This window comes from Thamnophis sirtalis, unplaced genomic scaffold, assembly GCF_051295495.1.
Source record: "Thamnophis sirtalis isolate CommonGarterSnake01/CBP01778 unplaced genomic scaffold, rThaSir2_p1.2 scaffold_5, whole genome shotgun sequence".
In the NCBI taxonomy this organism is placed as follows: domain Eukaryota; kingdom Metazoa; phylum Chordata; class Lepidosauria; order Squamata; family Natricidae; genus Thamnophis; species Thamnophis sirtalis.
Window position 1 is genome coordinate 107,779,881 of NW_028261385.1, and position 13,806 is coordinate 107,793,686.

At 40.2% G+C, this 13,806-nt stretch overlaps 1 protein-coding gene across 7 annotated transcripts in view; it reads left to right on the forward strand.

Annotated features, from left to right (window-relative positions):
- Window positions 1-13,806, forward strand: part of SPAG17 (sperm associated antigen 17) — a 126,986-nt gene that overhangs the window by 47,026 nt on the left and 66,154 nt on the right. For 6 of the 7 annotated variants that reach the window (XM_087716467.1, XM_087716468.1, XM_087716469.1 and 3 more), the window contains 6 exons: window positions 232-386; window positions 1,580-1,767; window positions 7,375-7,460; window positions 7,820-8,083; window positions 9,668-9,779; window positions 10,715-10,855. In XM_087716467.1, coding sequence (XP_087572593.1) covers window positions 232-386; window positions 1,580-1,767; window positions 7,375-7,460; window positions 7,820-8,083; window positions 9,668-9,779; window positions 10,715-10,855 — 946 coding nt within the window. The remainder of the gene's footprint in view (window positions 1-231; window positions 387-1,579; window positions 1,768-7,374; window positions 7,461-7,819; window positions 8,084-9,667; window positions 9,780-10,714; window positions 10,856-13,806) is intronic. The other variant, XM_087716470.1, reaches the window with a different exon arrangement.

A 13,806-nucleotide genomic window follows, 5' to 3' on the forward strand; every position in this document is an offset into this window, starting at 1 on the left:
TTTTCCTCACTTTTTCAAACTGAATGTTATTTTTATATTATCTATTTTATACAATCATTTACATTTTGAATATATATGGTAAAACACTTCACAATTTCTATTATTGGTGTCTATCAGTTGTCTATAAATCAGTTGGCACAAATAAATGTAGCCACGGTCTTTTTTCCCATCACCTCTACAAACAGTCTCTTAATGAGAATGGAATCGTATTAATTCTTCTCTTGTTAACAGGTCCTTCACAATGCAACTCAGAATTATAGATGCATTGATTCCTATTATCATACTCAAGATAACTCTTTGCTGATAGTCCTTCATAATCCCATTAATCAACATCGTCAGTTCGAGGAGTTCTGGAACATTTCACTGCATTCTGATGTTGGGTTCAGGTAAAATAGATTTCAAATACTATCCTATCACATGGAAAGGGAGAAGGAGTGAATTATGACAATGAATAATAATTCACTGATGATGAGTGATTGGTGCTACTTTACTATTGCTGATAAATTATTGAATTGAATTGAATAGCAAAAGTAAATTGCTTCTATGTAACAATAATCATTTCCCAATAGACAACATCCAATGAGATTCAACTATCATATTTTTGAATTTCAAAAAAAGGAGAAATAGGTAACATATTTTTAACAACTTCACACTTGTCTCAGACATTTTGAATACTAGCTTTTACATAGGGCTACTAATATAAGGCATGTGTTTATGTAATATTTGTATTCTAAGTCTGTGAATATTAAAACAGGCATTTCTACGTAATGATAAAAATATGAATATGAGAAGAATTTACTATTGATTCTAACTGTAATTTGCCCTTTTTCAGAAGGTGGATGTTGGGGGGTGGAAGCTAATTTGTGTGGGCCAAGACTTTGTTCATAACTAAAAATGTATGTGCCAAATAAAGACAAAAATGCTTTTTATAAAGGACCTATGGATCAATTAATGGACTTACCATATGAAATTTAATGGGGGACTGGGAAGTAGTAATATGTGCACAAAAGGATAGAACCTCTGCAAAAAAAATTAAAATAACACAAAGGAAATTATCAAAAGCTTTTTAAAATAGTAATTATCTTAAAGTTTATAATTACAATAGTAAAAATGGGATAGCAATAGCACTTAGACTTATATACCACTTTACGTGCTTTACTGTCCTCTCTAAGCAGTTTACAGAGTCAGCATATTGCCCCCAACAATCTGGGTCCTCACTTTACCGACCTTGGAAGAACTGAAGGCTGAGTAAACCTTGAGCCTGGTGAGATTCAAACTGCCAAATTGCAGGCAGCCTGTAGTCAGCAGAAGTAGCCTGCAGTACTGCAGTCTAACCACTGCACCACCACGGATGGCGGTTATGCATCCATTCTTGCTGTCCTTGACCTCTTGGTTTTAGGCACCATTGACCAAAAGGTATCCTTTTGGGCTGGCTGTAGGGTTTGGGCCTGAGTGGTGCAGAATTATTCTGGTTCAGCACATTTCTTCTAATTCTGCTAATGAATTCTGTAGGTCAGGGTCAAGGAGAAGAGCCTTTTCTAGTCAGTGTTTTGATTGATAGCAGTAATACATTTTCCAGGAATTATCTGGAATTGGTGGCTGCCTCCATTGATGAATGGATACTGAGAGAAGAAGCCAAATACCAGGAAGAAAAGATGGCTCAGGAACTGGAGGCACTTAGATTGGCTAAAGAGGCAATGGAAAAACCTGCTGAGGTCAAGTCTCCACCTTCTGGCAAAAAAGGGGCTGCTGGAAAGAAAGCGAAAAGTAAGTGTTTCTATGATATTGTAATGCGCAAAGAATCAGGACCATATGTTAAGTTGAAGTTAAGGAGATTTATTACTCAAACAATAAAGAATCTAGTCAACTAATGTTCAGTGTTAAAAATTGGTGCTAGATAAGTGTCAACAGAATTCAAGAGGGGTTGGACATAGATGTGGGACTGAAATAACTTTAAGCTGATGGCTCGTTTAACCTCGTCCCCACCCACCTCTACCTGTTCTCCTACAGATATAATCTAGTGGTATTCATGAAATACCCACCCTTTATATTTCAGTTTGGAACCAGGCACCCCCACTCAAAACTTTTCATCTGAATGTCCCAGAGAAACCCTCTCTGGACCCAGCCATTTTGAGTAACTATCGTCCAGTCTCCAACCTCCCCTTTGTAGGGAAGGTTGTTGAGAAAGTGGTGGCCTTTCAGTTTCAGTTTCAGTTTTGGTTTATTTGTATGCCGCCCGTCTCCAGGAGGGACTCAGGGCGGCGAACAACTCAAAGGGGAAAGGGAACATAAACAACAGTACACATAATTAAAATACACGAAAATCACACAGCCATACCAGTCGAGAGGGGAGGGGAACTCATCAACCCCAGGCCTGCCGGCACAGCCAGGTTTTGACAGCTTTCCGGAAGGCCTGTAGAGAGGTGAGGGTCTGGATCTCCTTGGGGAGTTCATTCCAAAGGGCCGGAGCTGCTACAGAGAAGGCCCTCCCCCGGGTAGTAGCCAGATGGCATTGGCTGGTGGATGGAACCCGGAGGAGGCTGACCCTGTGTGATCTGACGGATCTTTGGGATGAAACCGATTATCTGGATTCCTTTCAGTCTGGATTCAGGCCTGGCTACAGCACGGAAACTGCTTTGGCCGCGCTGATCAATGATCTCTGGCGAGCCAGGGATAGGGGTCACTCCTCTATCCTAGTGCTCCTTGACCTCTCAGTGGCCTTCGATACCATCGACCATGGTATCCTTCTGCGATGGTTGCGGGAGGTGGGAGGCACTGTTCTGTGGTGGTTCTCCTCTTACCTCTCGGATAGGTCACAGTCGGTGTTGGTCGGAGAGCAGAGATCGACCCCTAGGCCCCTCAACTATGGGGTGCCGCAGGGTTCGGTCCTGTCCCCCCTCCTATTTAACATCTACGTGAAGCCGCTGGGTGGCACGCCGGCACGGGATTAAATACCACCAATATGCGGACAATACACAGTTGTATCTGTCCGCCCCGCGCCAATTCAGTGAAACAGTGGAAGTGATGTGCCAGTGCCTGGAGGCTGTTAGGGTCTGGATGGGAACGAACAAGCTGGCCCTCAATCCCGACAAGACCGAGTGGCTATTGATGCTCCCTCCCAAAGATGGTCCAGCTATTCCATCGCTCAGCCTGGGGGGGTGAAATTATATGCCCCTCAGAGAGGGTTCGCAATTTGGGAGTCCTCCTGGACCCGCAGCTGACTTTAGAACACCATTTGTCGGCTGTGACCAGGGGGGCCTTTGCCCAGGTTCGCCTGGTGCACCAATTGCGACCCTACCTGGACCGGGAGGCCCTTCGGATAGTCACTCACGCCCTCGTGACCTCAAGACTGGACTACTGTAACACGCTCTACATGGGGCTGCCCTTGAAGAGTATTCGAAGACTTCAGCTTGTCCAGAATGCAGCTGCGCGAGCGATTGTGGGTGCACCTCGGTACACCCACGTCACACCTATCCTCCACAAGCTGCACTGGCTGCTCATTGGTTTCCAGACACGCTTCAAGGTGCGAGTCGTTACTTTTAAAGCCCTACATGGTATCGGACCTGGGTACTTGAGAGACCGCCTCCTGCCAATTACCTCCCTAAGACCTATTAGATCCCACAGACTAGGTCTCCTCCGAATCCCATCTGCCAGCCAATGTCGGCTGGCAACTCCCCAGGGGAGGGCCTTCTCTGTGGCTGCTCCGGCCCTCTGGAACAATCTCCCCATTGAGATCCGGACCCTTACCACCCTTCCGGCTTTCCGCAAAGCAACTAAGATCTGGCTGTTCCGGCAGGCCTGGGGCTGTTGAACCTTCCAGCCCCATCCGAGGTTATGACTATTGTATTTTAAATTGTTTGTCTTTTTATTTTTATTTTGTACCCCTTCCCCTTTCAGATTGTTAGCCGCCCTGAGTCCTTCGGGAATAGGGCGGCATACAAACTAAATAAACCTTTAAACCTATAAACTTTTAAATGGACTGCAGTGTAATGGAGCAAAGCTCCAAACTGCCTCATTGTCTTTGTGGAAGCAAAACTAAAAATGTTTTGAGTATTCTGGGCATAGGAAACAAAGGATATTCAGTATGAGCTGCTGCTCCTTTGTATTTTTACACCAAGGCCATGGGAGTAAGGAGCATGGCAGTCTATGTTGATGGGTTATCAGCCAATCAATTTTGCAGAAATATTGGCAAAAGGGACATTTAAAAAAATGAAACATACATTCACATCAGTGACATGCAGGCAGGGGAGGCAGGGGAGGCAGAGCCTCACCACTGTCATCATGAAAAGAAAAGAAAATGTAAAAGGAAAAAGGCTGAGGTAGTTGCTGCCAGAGTCACAGTGGGTGACTCTGCTTAGTGCTTAACTGTTTAAAAAGCTTCTAAAAAAGTGCCCTCTACAGGAGGAGGCGGGAGAACCACATGCCTCATTTAGTCTATCTTTATGATCACTCGAGCAGAGTTAAGCAAGGGTTAAAAGCCGAAAAATTCCTTATGTAGATGAGGCACGTGGTTCTCTTGCCTCCCTGTAGAGAGCGTTTTTTAGAGGCTTTTTTAAACAGTTAAGCAGAGTCATCCATTGGGGACTCTGGCAGCAGCTAACCCAGCCTGAACTCAGCAGCTCTTGCCTTTTTCCTTTTATATTTTTACATTTGCAAGAGCAGAGTTGAAATCCTCTGTGATTGTGAAACAGCTGGAAAAGGTATGTGGGTCTGAGGGAGGGGGAGGAATTCAAAAAATGTAATTTGTAAGTAATTGTAAGTAATTTGTGTGTGTGTGTTTGTTTCTCCACTTCACTCAAACAAACTCACTCTAAATTTGAGAGAGAGTTTGTTTGAGAAGAGAGGGAAGGTGGTAGGAGTTGGAGAGGCAGGGAGGGCAACCTTGTTTGAGAAGAGAGGGGCAGCCCGCCAGCAGAGGCGAGTCTTTTACCTGCCTCTGCTGGCGGGCTGGCGCTTTCTTTCTTGAGGCCCCAGCTTGCAATACCTGAGCCTCAAGTGAAGTTGCAGCTTTCTCTACTACCCAGCCAAGCCCCATTCCTCTCCTGCTCCCCCCCACCCCGACGGGCAAGAAAGCCAGCCAGCCAGCCAGCCGAAGAACGCAACGTGCTTCGGGGCTCGTCGCGACTCAACCTTCCTAAGGGCGAGCCTTTCGCTGCCTGCCGTGGAGCAAGCGCGGCATGCCTGGGTAGTCCCTGTGTGGATCCAGGCCGAGAGCGTGGTGCATCTGCGAAAGGAGCCCCCCACCGTCACCGCCGCTTCTTCCTGGCACGCCCGCTGCGAGGGCCAGCCACTCTGCTGGTGTTGGTGGATGGGGTTGAGGCTGCCATAGGGGTCCCCCAGGTGCGGGTAGGCACTTTCCTGGCTCTGCGCATAGGGCAGCGGCGGCTGCGGGTAAGGCAGCGGGAAGTAAGGAGGCTGGAAGTCTGAGGCCAGCATGTGGCACAGAGGGGGAGCTGAGGAGAACGCTGCCGCCTGGTTGAGGGACGAGAGCTGGGGGAGGCAGCCGCCAGCGGAGGTCCCGTTCAGTCCTGGTGGGGGACATCAAAGGGAGGGAAAGGTCACCACGCAGACAGCCGCACTTGGGGCGCAAGGCACTGGCTTTCCCTCGCTCCAAGCAGCGTGCGTCGCTAGGGCTTCTGGTGGCGGCGGCTCCCTGAGACCCCGGCTCGCAACACCTGAGTCTCAAGGCAAGGCGCAGCTTTTTCTACTACCCAGCTACCCAGCCGAAGAGTGCAACGCGCTTCGGGGCTCGGCACGGCTCAACTTTCCTAAGGGCAAGCCTTTCGCTTCCTGCCATCTTCTGTCTACCCTGGAGCCAGAGCAGGCAAAGCTGCCACTGAAAAAGAGTCCAAAGTGCAACCAAGCAAAACAAAATGAGACACCCTTTGCGGTCTCGCCTCACCTGCCTTGAAATCGCACTTTTGGCGATCGGTGCGCTTTGGGGGACCGTAGGGGCCCCCACCGGGAGTCCTTTGCTCACTTTCTTGTTCTGCCTTCAGTAGGAGAGACCCGCAGAGACTCGCAGGCAGAAGACCCTTCCCCCATGTCCTGACACAGCCTAGGTTTTGCGAATAAGAGCGGTGGAAGAGTCCCGGCCTTTTCGGCGGCAAATAATCCGATTTATCCCGCCTCTATGTCGGACATAGTGGCAGGGCGGCCAAAAGCTGCTTTCTTTCTTTTTGCCTCACCAGCCATAAACCTCACCGCACGTCACTGATTCACATACACATAAACCCACCATTGCAAATAGCTTGACTGAAATCTCTTTTCTTACTGTGAAGCTCTTTACTTTGCACATAGGGTCTAAATTATTTAAATAGCAGTAATACATCCTTGTTTGGTCAATCCCAACATTTCTATGCTGTGGAGCTTCTTTAAATGTTACTGAACACAGCATGGACAGGGTGCTAGCTGTCCCCTGCAAGGAAAGGAGCTGTTCTCTTTAACTATATGAGTAGCAGATGTTAATAGTACAACAGCACGCCATCCACTTTTATTATGCCTGTTGTTTGGCCGGGTACTGCCAAATAAAATATATTAATATCTTCAGATCTTTAAGACCAAGATCGGCTCATGGTAATCTTGTGTGTTTTGACCTATAATATTCTTGCTATTGCATTCTTCCTAGTGTTTTTTTTTTAATTCCAGTCTGGTTTATAGTTTATTACTCAAACAAAAACACTGTTGCTACATAACCAGAAACTTAACCAATCTTCCCACTTTCTGAAATGCATCGTTGTCTTCAACACCAATCCTCAAGAACATGCAAAGTACATGTACACAAAATGTCAGCAAGCTCAAATGAGCAACATAAAAATTTAATAAATGAAAATAAATAAATAAAAGCTAGGGAGGTAAGTGTTGCTTGCTTTTTTGTTTACATAAATATGGAAGTGGCATGTTATTGCTAATTTTGGAGATGCTTTTTCCTAACCCATTCTACTATCCTGGTATTTCTTGGTGGTGTTCAATCCAAGTACTAAACTGATTTGGTCTACATAGCTTTTGGAAATCAGCCAAGGTCAGTCAGATACTGCTATCTAACTCAGCTATGCTTTTTCCTACCTGAAAAGTACTTGCAGTTTTCAGGTATGAGAAGAAATAGATCTGTTTAATTCTCACAATTATTATGAGAGAGTAGCTGTTCTGAAGTCAATTTTTAGGCCAGATGGAAAAGAAGATATTTGTTTCCATCAGTGGAAAGTGCTTTTGGGAGGAGAAACATACTGTTGGGTTTAATGGAAAATGTCTTCCTACAGAGTCAGGTTTTTGTTTACCTAAAATATTTAACCCTTGGGATTATTTTAGCCAAGGCACCATTTATATAACATTCATGATGTAGTTATAATCTTTATGCTTTCTCAAATTTCAAAGGTTCTTCCAAAAGTAAAGTAGAAGTTTCATCTGAACCTGTAGCTGAGAAGGAAAAAAATATATTTGTCAGAGATGAATCTCTCAAGGTAACTACTGATTACTACTGAATACCACTTGTTCTTCTACTTAAGTAGCTGAAATATAAGAATATGTCTGAATAAATATATGAAATTAGCAGTTATGTTCATAGTAATATTACTTTGATGCAGTATTAAATAATGCACATTAGTAGCATCTACATTACTTCATAGTTGAAATGTAGTGCAAGCAAATAATCATGTTGCTTGTTACAATTACCTAAAATAGCAATTTTTCTAAAGAGAAAAAATAAAGAAAGCATTCAATAATGGTTCAGATTGTTGGGGCAAAACCCAAATTGCTTGGCTGTGTTAAAATGCACATTTCATGTTAAGTCTGTCTCTGAGCTTTCCTTTTTCTACTGTAGGCCTGGAAGGAAGAGCAAGATAGGCTGTTGGAGGAAGAACGTTTAAAAGAGCTAAAAAAAGCAGAGAAGAAAGAAAAATCTGTTGGGAAAAAGAAAGGCAAGGGGGCAGAGCCACCCATTCCTGAAGAGGAAAAAGCATCTAAGAAAAAGAGTTCTAAGGATAAAACAGAATCATCCAAATCAACAGAGGTTGAAGATCAGGCCAAGTTACAGAAACAGAGTAAACAAACTGTGCCTCCTTTGCCTGAAGAGAAAGACTATGAGGTGAATTAGTTAATGATTGCATAAATTGCTGGAAATAATTCTAGTTATTGGGTCCACCCTTGCAAGGTTCAAGTAATAGGTTGCACTTTTCAAGAAGTCCTCAGTGCTAATGTTTCGTCTGAAGCCTGGATTTTCTTACATAGTCAATATAGCTGGGTCCAGCAATATTCTGGTGTGATCTTCTTTGTTATCCCTATGAATTCTTATAGTAGATCCTATGCCTGCATAGACCTTTATTTGGATTCCTTTTAGGGTTTTGTTGACTTTAGTTAATTGCCAGCAATATTTTGGAGTTTCAGATGTCAGAACAGTAGCAACTGGAACATTTTATTACTTATTCTGTATTATTTTGGTTATTTAATTATTGGTTTGGCCCCTTAGCTTTTTATAAATTTCCTGGAAGGGAATTTTAATCGAAGTATTTTAAAAAGAAAACCATCCATTTAAAGCTCTAAAGGAGTATGATAATATGGTGGCATCACTGGAGGGAGGATGTTAATATCAAAGCTTCACTTCTATTTTTCTGGTTTGCTTTAGGACCACAGGGATCCTCCATACCTGGCCTAAATTGATGTGAAACTCTCAGATCTGCAAAAAGAACAGAAATCAATTAGGGAACTCTTCCAAATTTTGTTTTTGTTTTCATTTTTAATTCTCAGGATTTGGGTCTCCAAAGCTTAATTTAGTAAAAGAACGCATATTTCCTGATTTGGTTTGTTAGAGATTCCCAGTTTTCCCCATTACTTGTATATCAAAAGGAACAGCCTTCCAAAGTTTTTGGAAACAATTAGATTGTGAGGTCTTGGATGGAGATATAACCTTTGGTTATTCTGGCTTTAACCTTTTAAAGTACATAATGATACCAGGATAAAAATGGAAAGCAGAATGTAGGGTGATCTTTCTACATCACAAAAACAACAATAACAGTTTGATGGGAAAAGATCATCTTATTTTCAAGAATGCATTTCATATTGTTCTTTACAATTGGACTTGTTCATAACAGGAGAGGTGGTTCTAAGATAGGTCCTAAGGATTGTAGGCTTCCACTTTTAAAAAGAATACCAACACCTGAAATCATGCCCGGTAAATAATAAGCAATTGTTGCAGGTTTTCTTTTACCTAGACAGATGACTCCTCTACTTAGCATCAGTTAGAAACCTTGCAAAGCATATAGTATCTCAGTAGCCAAGAAGGTAATAAAAGTTTTGTTGCCAAAAGTTATACAAAAAGTGTCCTCCAAAGGAAGGCCCTTGCCTTAGGACCTCCAGAAGCAAGACATACTTCATAAGTCAACAAATCCTTTCAGTCCGAAAAGCTTCACTTCTATTTTTCTGGTTTGCTTTAGGATCACAAGGATCCTCCATACCTGGCCTAATTCGATGTGAAACTCTCAGATCTGCAAAAAGAACAGAAATCAATTAGGGAACTCTTCCAAATTTTGTTTTTGTTTTCATTTTTAATTCTCAGGTTTTGGGCCTCCAAAGCTTAATTTAATTCCTGATTTGGTTTGTTAGAGATTCCCAGTTTTCCCCATTACTTCTATTTAATATGATTATATATTGTTCTATAACTGTTCTCTTCTAGTTTCTTGGATATAATACAGGTGAGAATCCCATTCAAGTTTCAGGGACTATCCAGTATCTTTTCCCTACTGATGGAGGGCAAATCCAAGCAGAAAAAATAATGTTTGAAAAAGGTATTTTTTTCATATTGTGAAGGTTTCCTATTAGACATTGAAATGCATGTTTTTTGCTTGTCACATAGTATAAACATAATGCTGAAACTTTAGTCAGAAATTAAATTAATAGGAGGATAAGACTCTCTATGACTAATATTATAGCCATGCAGGCTAGACATTATTTCCACATTGCAGACAAAAGACTACTCAAAAGTAATTCCACCTACATACTGCTTGTTGGCTTCTCATAAGAATCTGGTCAGATGGTTATGGGAATAAAATAGTGAGGACTGATGCTGGGGTAACAAGATTTTAAGCTCAGCTATGTTCAGTAGGACTTGTTTTAACATAAAATGAACAGTTTAACAGTTGTAATAATGTGACAAACTGGCATGTCATTTAACTGAGTCCATCTCAGCAATATTTCTCAACTCTAAGTACACAAAATGTATTAGAAGAAATTAAATGCAAAGAAGCATACATTTAAAGAAGTTCACTAACAGATAATTCAATAGATGTGGCATCTTAATATGTATATTTTGAATTCTGATATTTAAAATTATTAAATTCTGACAAAGTGCTATTTAAAATGATTTCACATCACTAATCAAAATTAATATGCCATACAAAGCAGGTTAATTATTGGTATAAGAATTCTAGGGGGATATTTATATATCAACAAAGAAATTTAATTAAAATATAAATTTAAGAAAATTCTGTTTTCACTTTGTTTTTGAAAATTATACTTATATGTGAATCTTACTTTAAAGATTATACTAGATAAGTTAATATGGAAAAGAACTAGGAAGTTATATCTAACTTTAGAAGATGGATTTTAGATCTTCAGCAAATGTTCTAGCAATCTTTATAATGTAATTGTTATATGGATTATTTAACATTAGAATCATGACTGCCCACTCTGATGTTAGTTATTTATTTGTTTCTTTTTCTAGGGTCAACCTTAGTTAAAGTGAAGGTGATAAAAGATAACCACACTTTCTTCATTCATATAATAGATCCCCAGATAAGTCTAATAGAATGTAAAAGTGAAGAAGAAAGTTTGGGTTCCCCAGAAGAACATGAGATAAAACTAGGTAATTGAGTGAATATTAACTATTTAAACATTTCGTTTGGGTAACTATAAATAACCAAATCATTGTTTCATTATTCATAAAAATGCTTCAGAAATGCATGCTTCTCTCTTTGTGTGCAACCATTCCCTTGATTAACAAAATCCATAATTCATTGCAGTTTCTTTGATTCACTTATAAAACATCTATACCAAATTCCATATGATCCATATTCCTAGGTGCAGTTTTACCAATATAATACTGTAAACCGTTTTTTTAAAATAAGCAATGGTAGATAGCACATTATTTAAGCTTGTTCAAAATATTTATTGTTTTAGCCTATTTATCATCATAGTTATTTTGTTCCCTATTTATTGACTATTTTGGGAACAAATATTCCTTCTCTAGCAAGCATGATTTTTAAATGTTATGCTCAGAAAAGCAAATTTTTATTTGATTTTAGATTTTTTTATCCTTTATTATTTTTATAAATAACTCAAAACAGCAAACATACCTGATACTTCTTCCTATTTTCCCCTCAACAACAACCCTGTGAAGTGAGTTTGGTTGAGAGAGAGTGACCAGTCCAAAGCCATCCAGTCGGTTTTCATGCCTAAAGTGGGATTAGAACTCAAGTTTCCTGGTTTCTAGCCAGCTGCCTTAAGTAGTAGATCAAATTGGCTCCTGGTTTGACCATCTCTTGTACATACTATGTCAGGCCTCTGCAGGACAACTCAGTCAAATTAGTTTATCTTAAGAGCAAGCCTTTGGAATCAGGCATTAGAGGCACTTATTCCAAGGTTGCAATGCAATTTATAATTCTCATCTTGCTAGTTTTATATTCTCTCTAATGTGTGAATCAAAGATATTCACCATTTGTAGAGGAGTGATAATTGAGTTGTTGAGAGAGAATCCTTGATTGCTCTACAAATGTACAACTTATTTCACATCACTACACTTTCAGTCTTCTGCTCCTTAAACTTAACTCCTCCCCAATCATAGTTTTCAATATTCAGAGTGGCTAGAGATCATGGGCTGCCTGCAATGGCTCCATCGTGGGTGCTGGGCTGTATGATATCATGCAGAAATCTTGTTTCTGTCAACCAGCTGAGCCAAATTACTCAAGTTAGAAATTTATCTAAAGTTCAGTTTCTTGTCAAAACCCAGAACTGCCCACCCTGGCTGAGACTTGTAGCATAGAATTTTCCCAGTGCAGAATACTAGAGACCTGCAGTTTTCTTAGTACAAGAGAGAGAAAGATTTTTCTTTTTTGGTTAATTAAACACAGGCTTGTGCAATTAACCAAAAATAATGCTTCCAAAACATATTTGTCCATGGTGGTGGGTATATCTTTTCTCCTTATGTATAAATAGAAGATTAGGCATCAAATTAGTCTTCCCTGGTCTGATCTGATTTGATCTGGAACTGCAGCACCCAGGTAGTAGAAGACAGGGCAGATGATGAAAGCAGCATCACTTCACAAGTTCCACTATTTTTGAACATCGTGATGATTTTGATGAAAGCCTTTAATCTTGTGGATGCCTTTAGAAGCAGCCAACTTAGATGCTAGAAAATGCAATCTTTCAGTTAGTTCAAGATATGGGACTGTCCCCAACTTTAATTTCTATGCTGTTTGTCTGGGAGAGCAAATGATTCTTAGATTTAGCTGTCCTTAATGTTCCTTATTTCCAGAATTATTTTTTTTGGTGGGGGAGGGCTGTATAAGTGGTTGTTTTAATTATTTTTCAACTAGCTGCTATCTGCTTCATTAAAAGGCACTGTTATTTTTAGGCCAGACTGACATTCTGGATCTGAATCAGGGCAGCCAAGTTAATGAGAATGCTGATGCATGAAAAGGGAGGCAAGGTAGAGAAGCACTCAAATGTTTGGGAAAGCACCAAGGTCCTACTAAGGCTTTGCCAAGTAAACAATCAACTTCAGCTTTGCTTGAGTGGAGACTGAAGGATTCCAGGTGTTTTGGATTCTGCCTGGAAGGATTATTTTATTGCAGTAATTTTTCTGTGACAGATTTTAACCTTAATGCTTTAAACTATGTCCTATCATCCAAAATCTTGAATCATTCTATACTAGTACTGTACAGAAATCTGTGTAGTTATAATACTTTGTTTCCAAATAAGTGGCTCCTACAAAACAAGGCTGCTTCCTGAAATGGTTTCTCTTCAAAAATGATCAATCCCAAATCACATTCCTAGTGTTCTCTTAGAATCTCAGTATTGTTAATAAAGCTTCTTATAGCAGTTCAGAGTTCTAGCAGTTGAGAGAAGCTTTTTTTAACCTAATTTAACTTTTTTGTGAACTATCAGTCAGTGAATCAAAAGTCAGTGTCCAGTTCATAAAGAAATAATAGCTACATTTGTAATACGTTAAATATTCAGACATAAATATTCATTTTTTTAAAAAAATATATTTACAAACATGTAAAATACACATACACAAAACTTAGACATACACCACATTTACACAATACAATACGAACAGGAGCTTCCTGTTCTTTCTAATAGCAATTGCCAATAGATATCGCTCACCTTATATTGTTTCCCCTTCTATTATATTTCATTTGTATTTCACCATTCTTAACCCTCTTATCTTACTCCTCTGTCTGCTATATTGGCTGATTACCTCTAGTAAGTTTGAACCACTTGGATACATATATATGTGTTAATTCTCCTTAACTACTATTTTTGGGCTTTGTTGTCTTCCTTCATTGATCCTTGTTTCTTTCCTCCATCCACCTATACCATTTATCCCATATCTGGTAGTATTCTGTTTCTTCTTTTCCATGGATTTCTTTTGTTAATTTGTCCATTTCAGCACAGTCCATAACCTTTCTTATTATTTCATCTTCACTTGGAATTAATTTGTTTTTCCATTTCTGGGCAAAGGCAATTCTTGCCACCATAATTATATGTTATATTAAATACTGAATTTCTTTTTTATATTTCACAGTCATTATT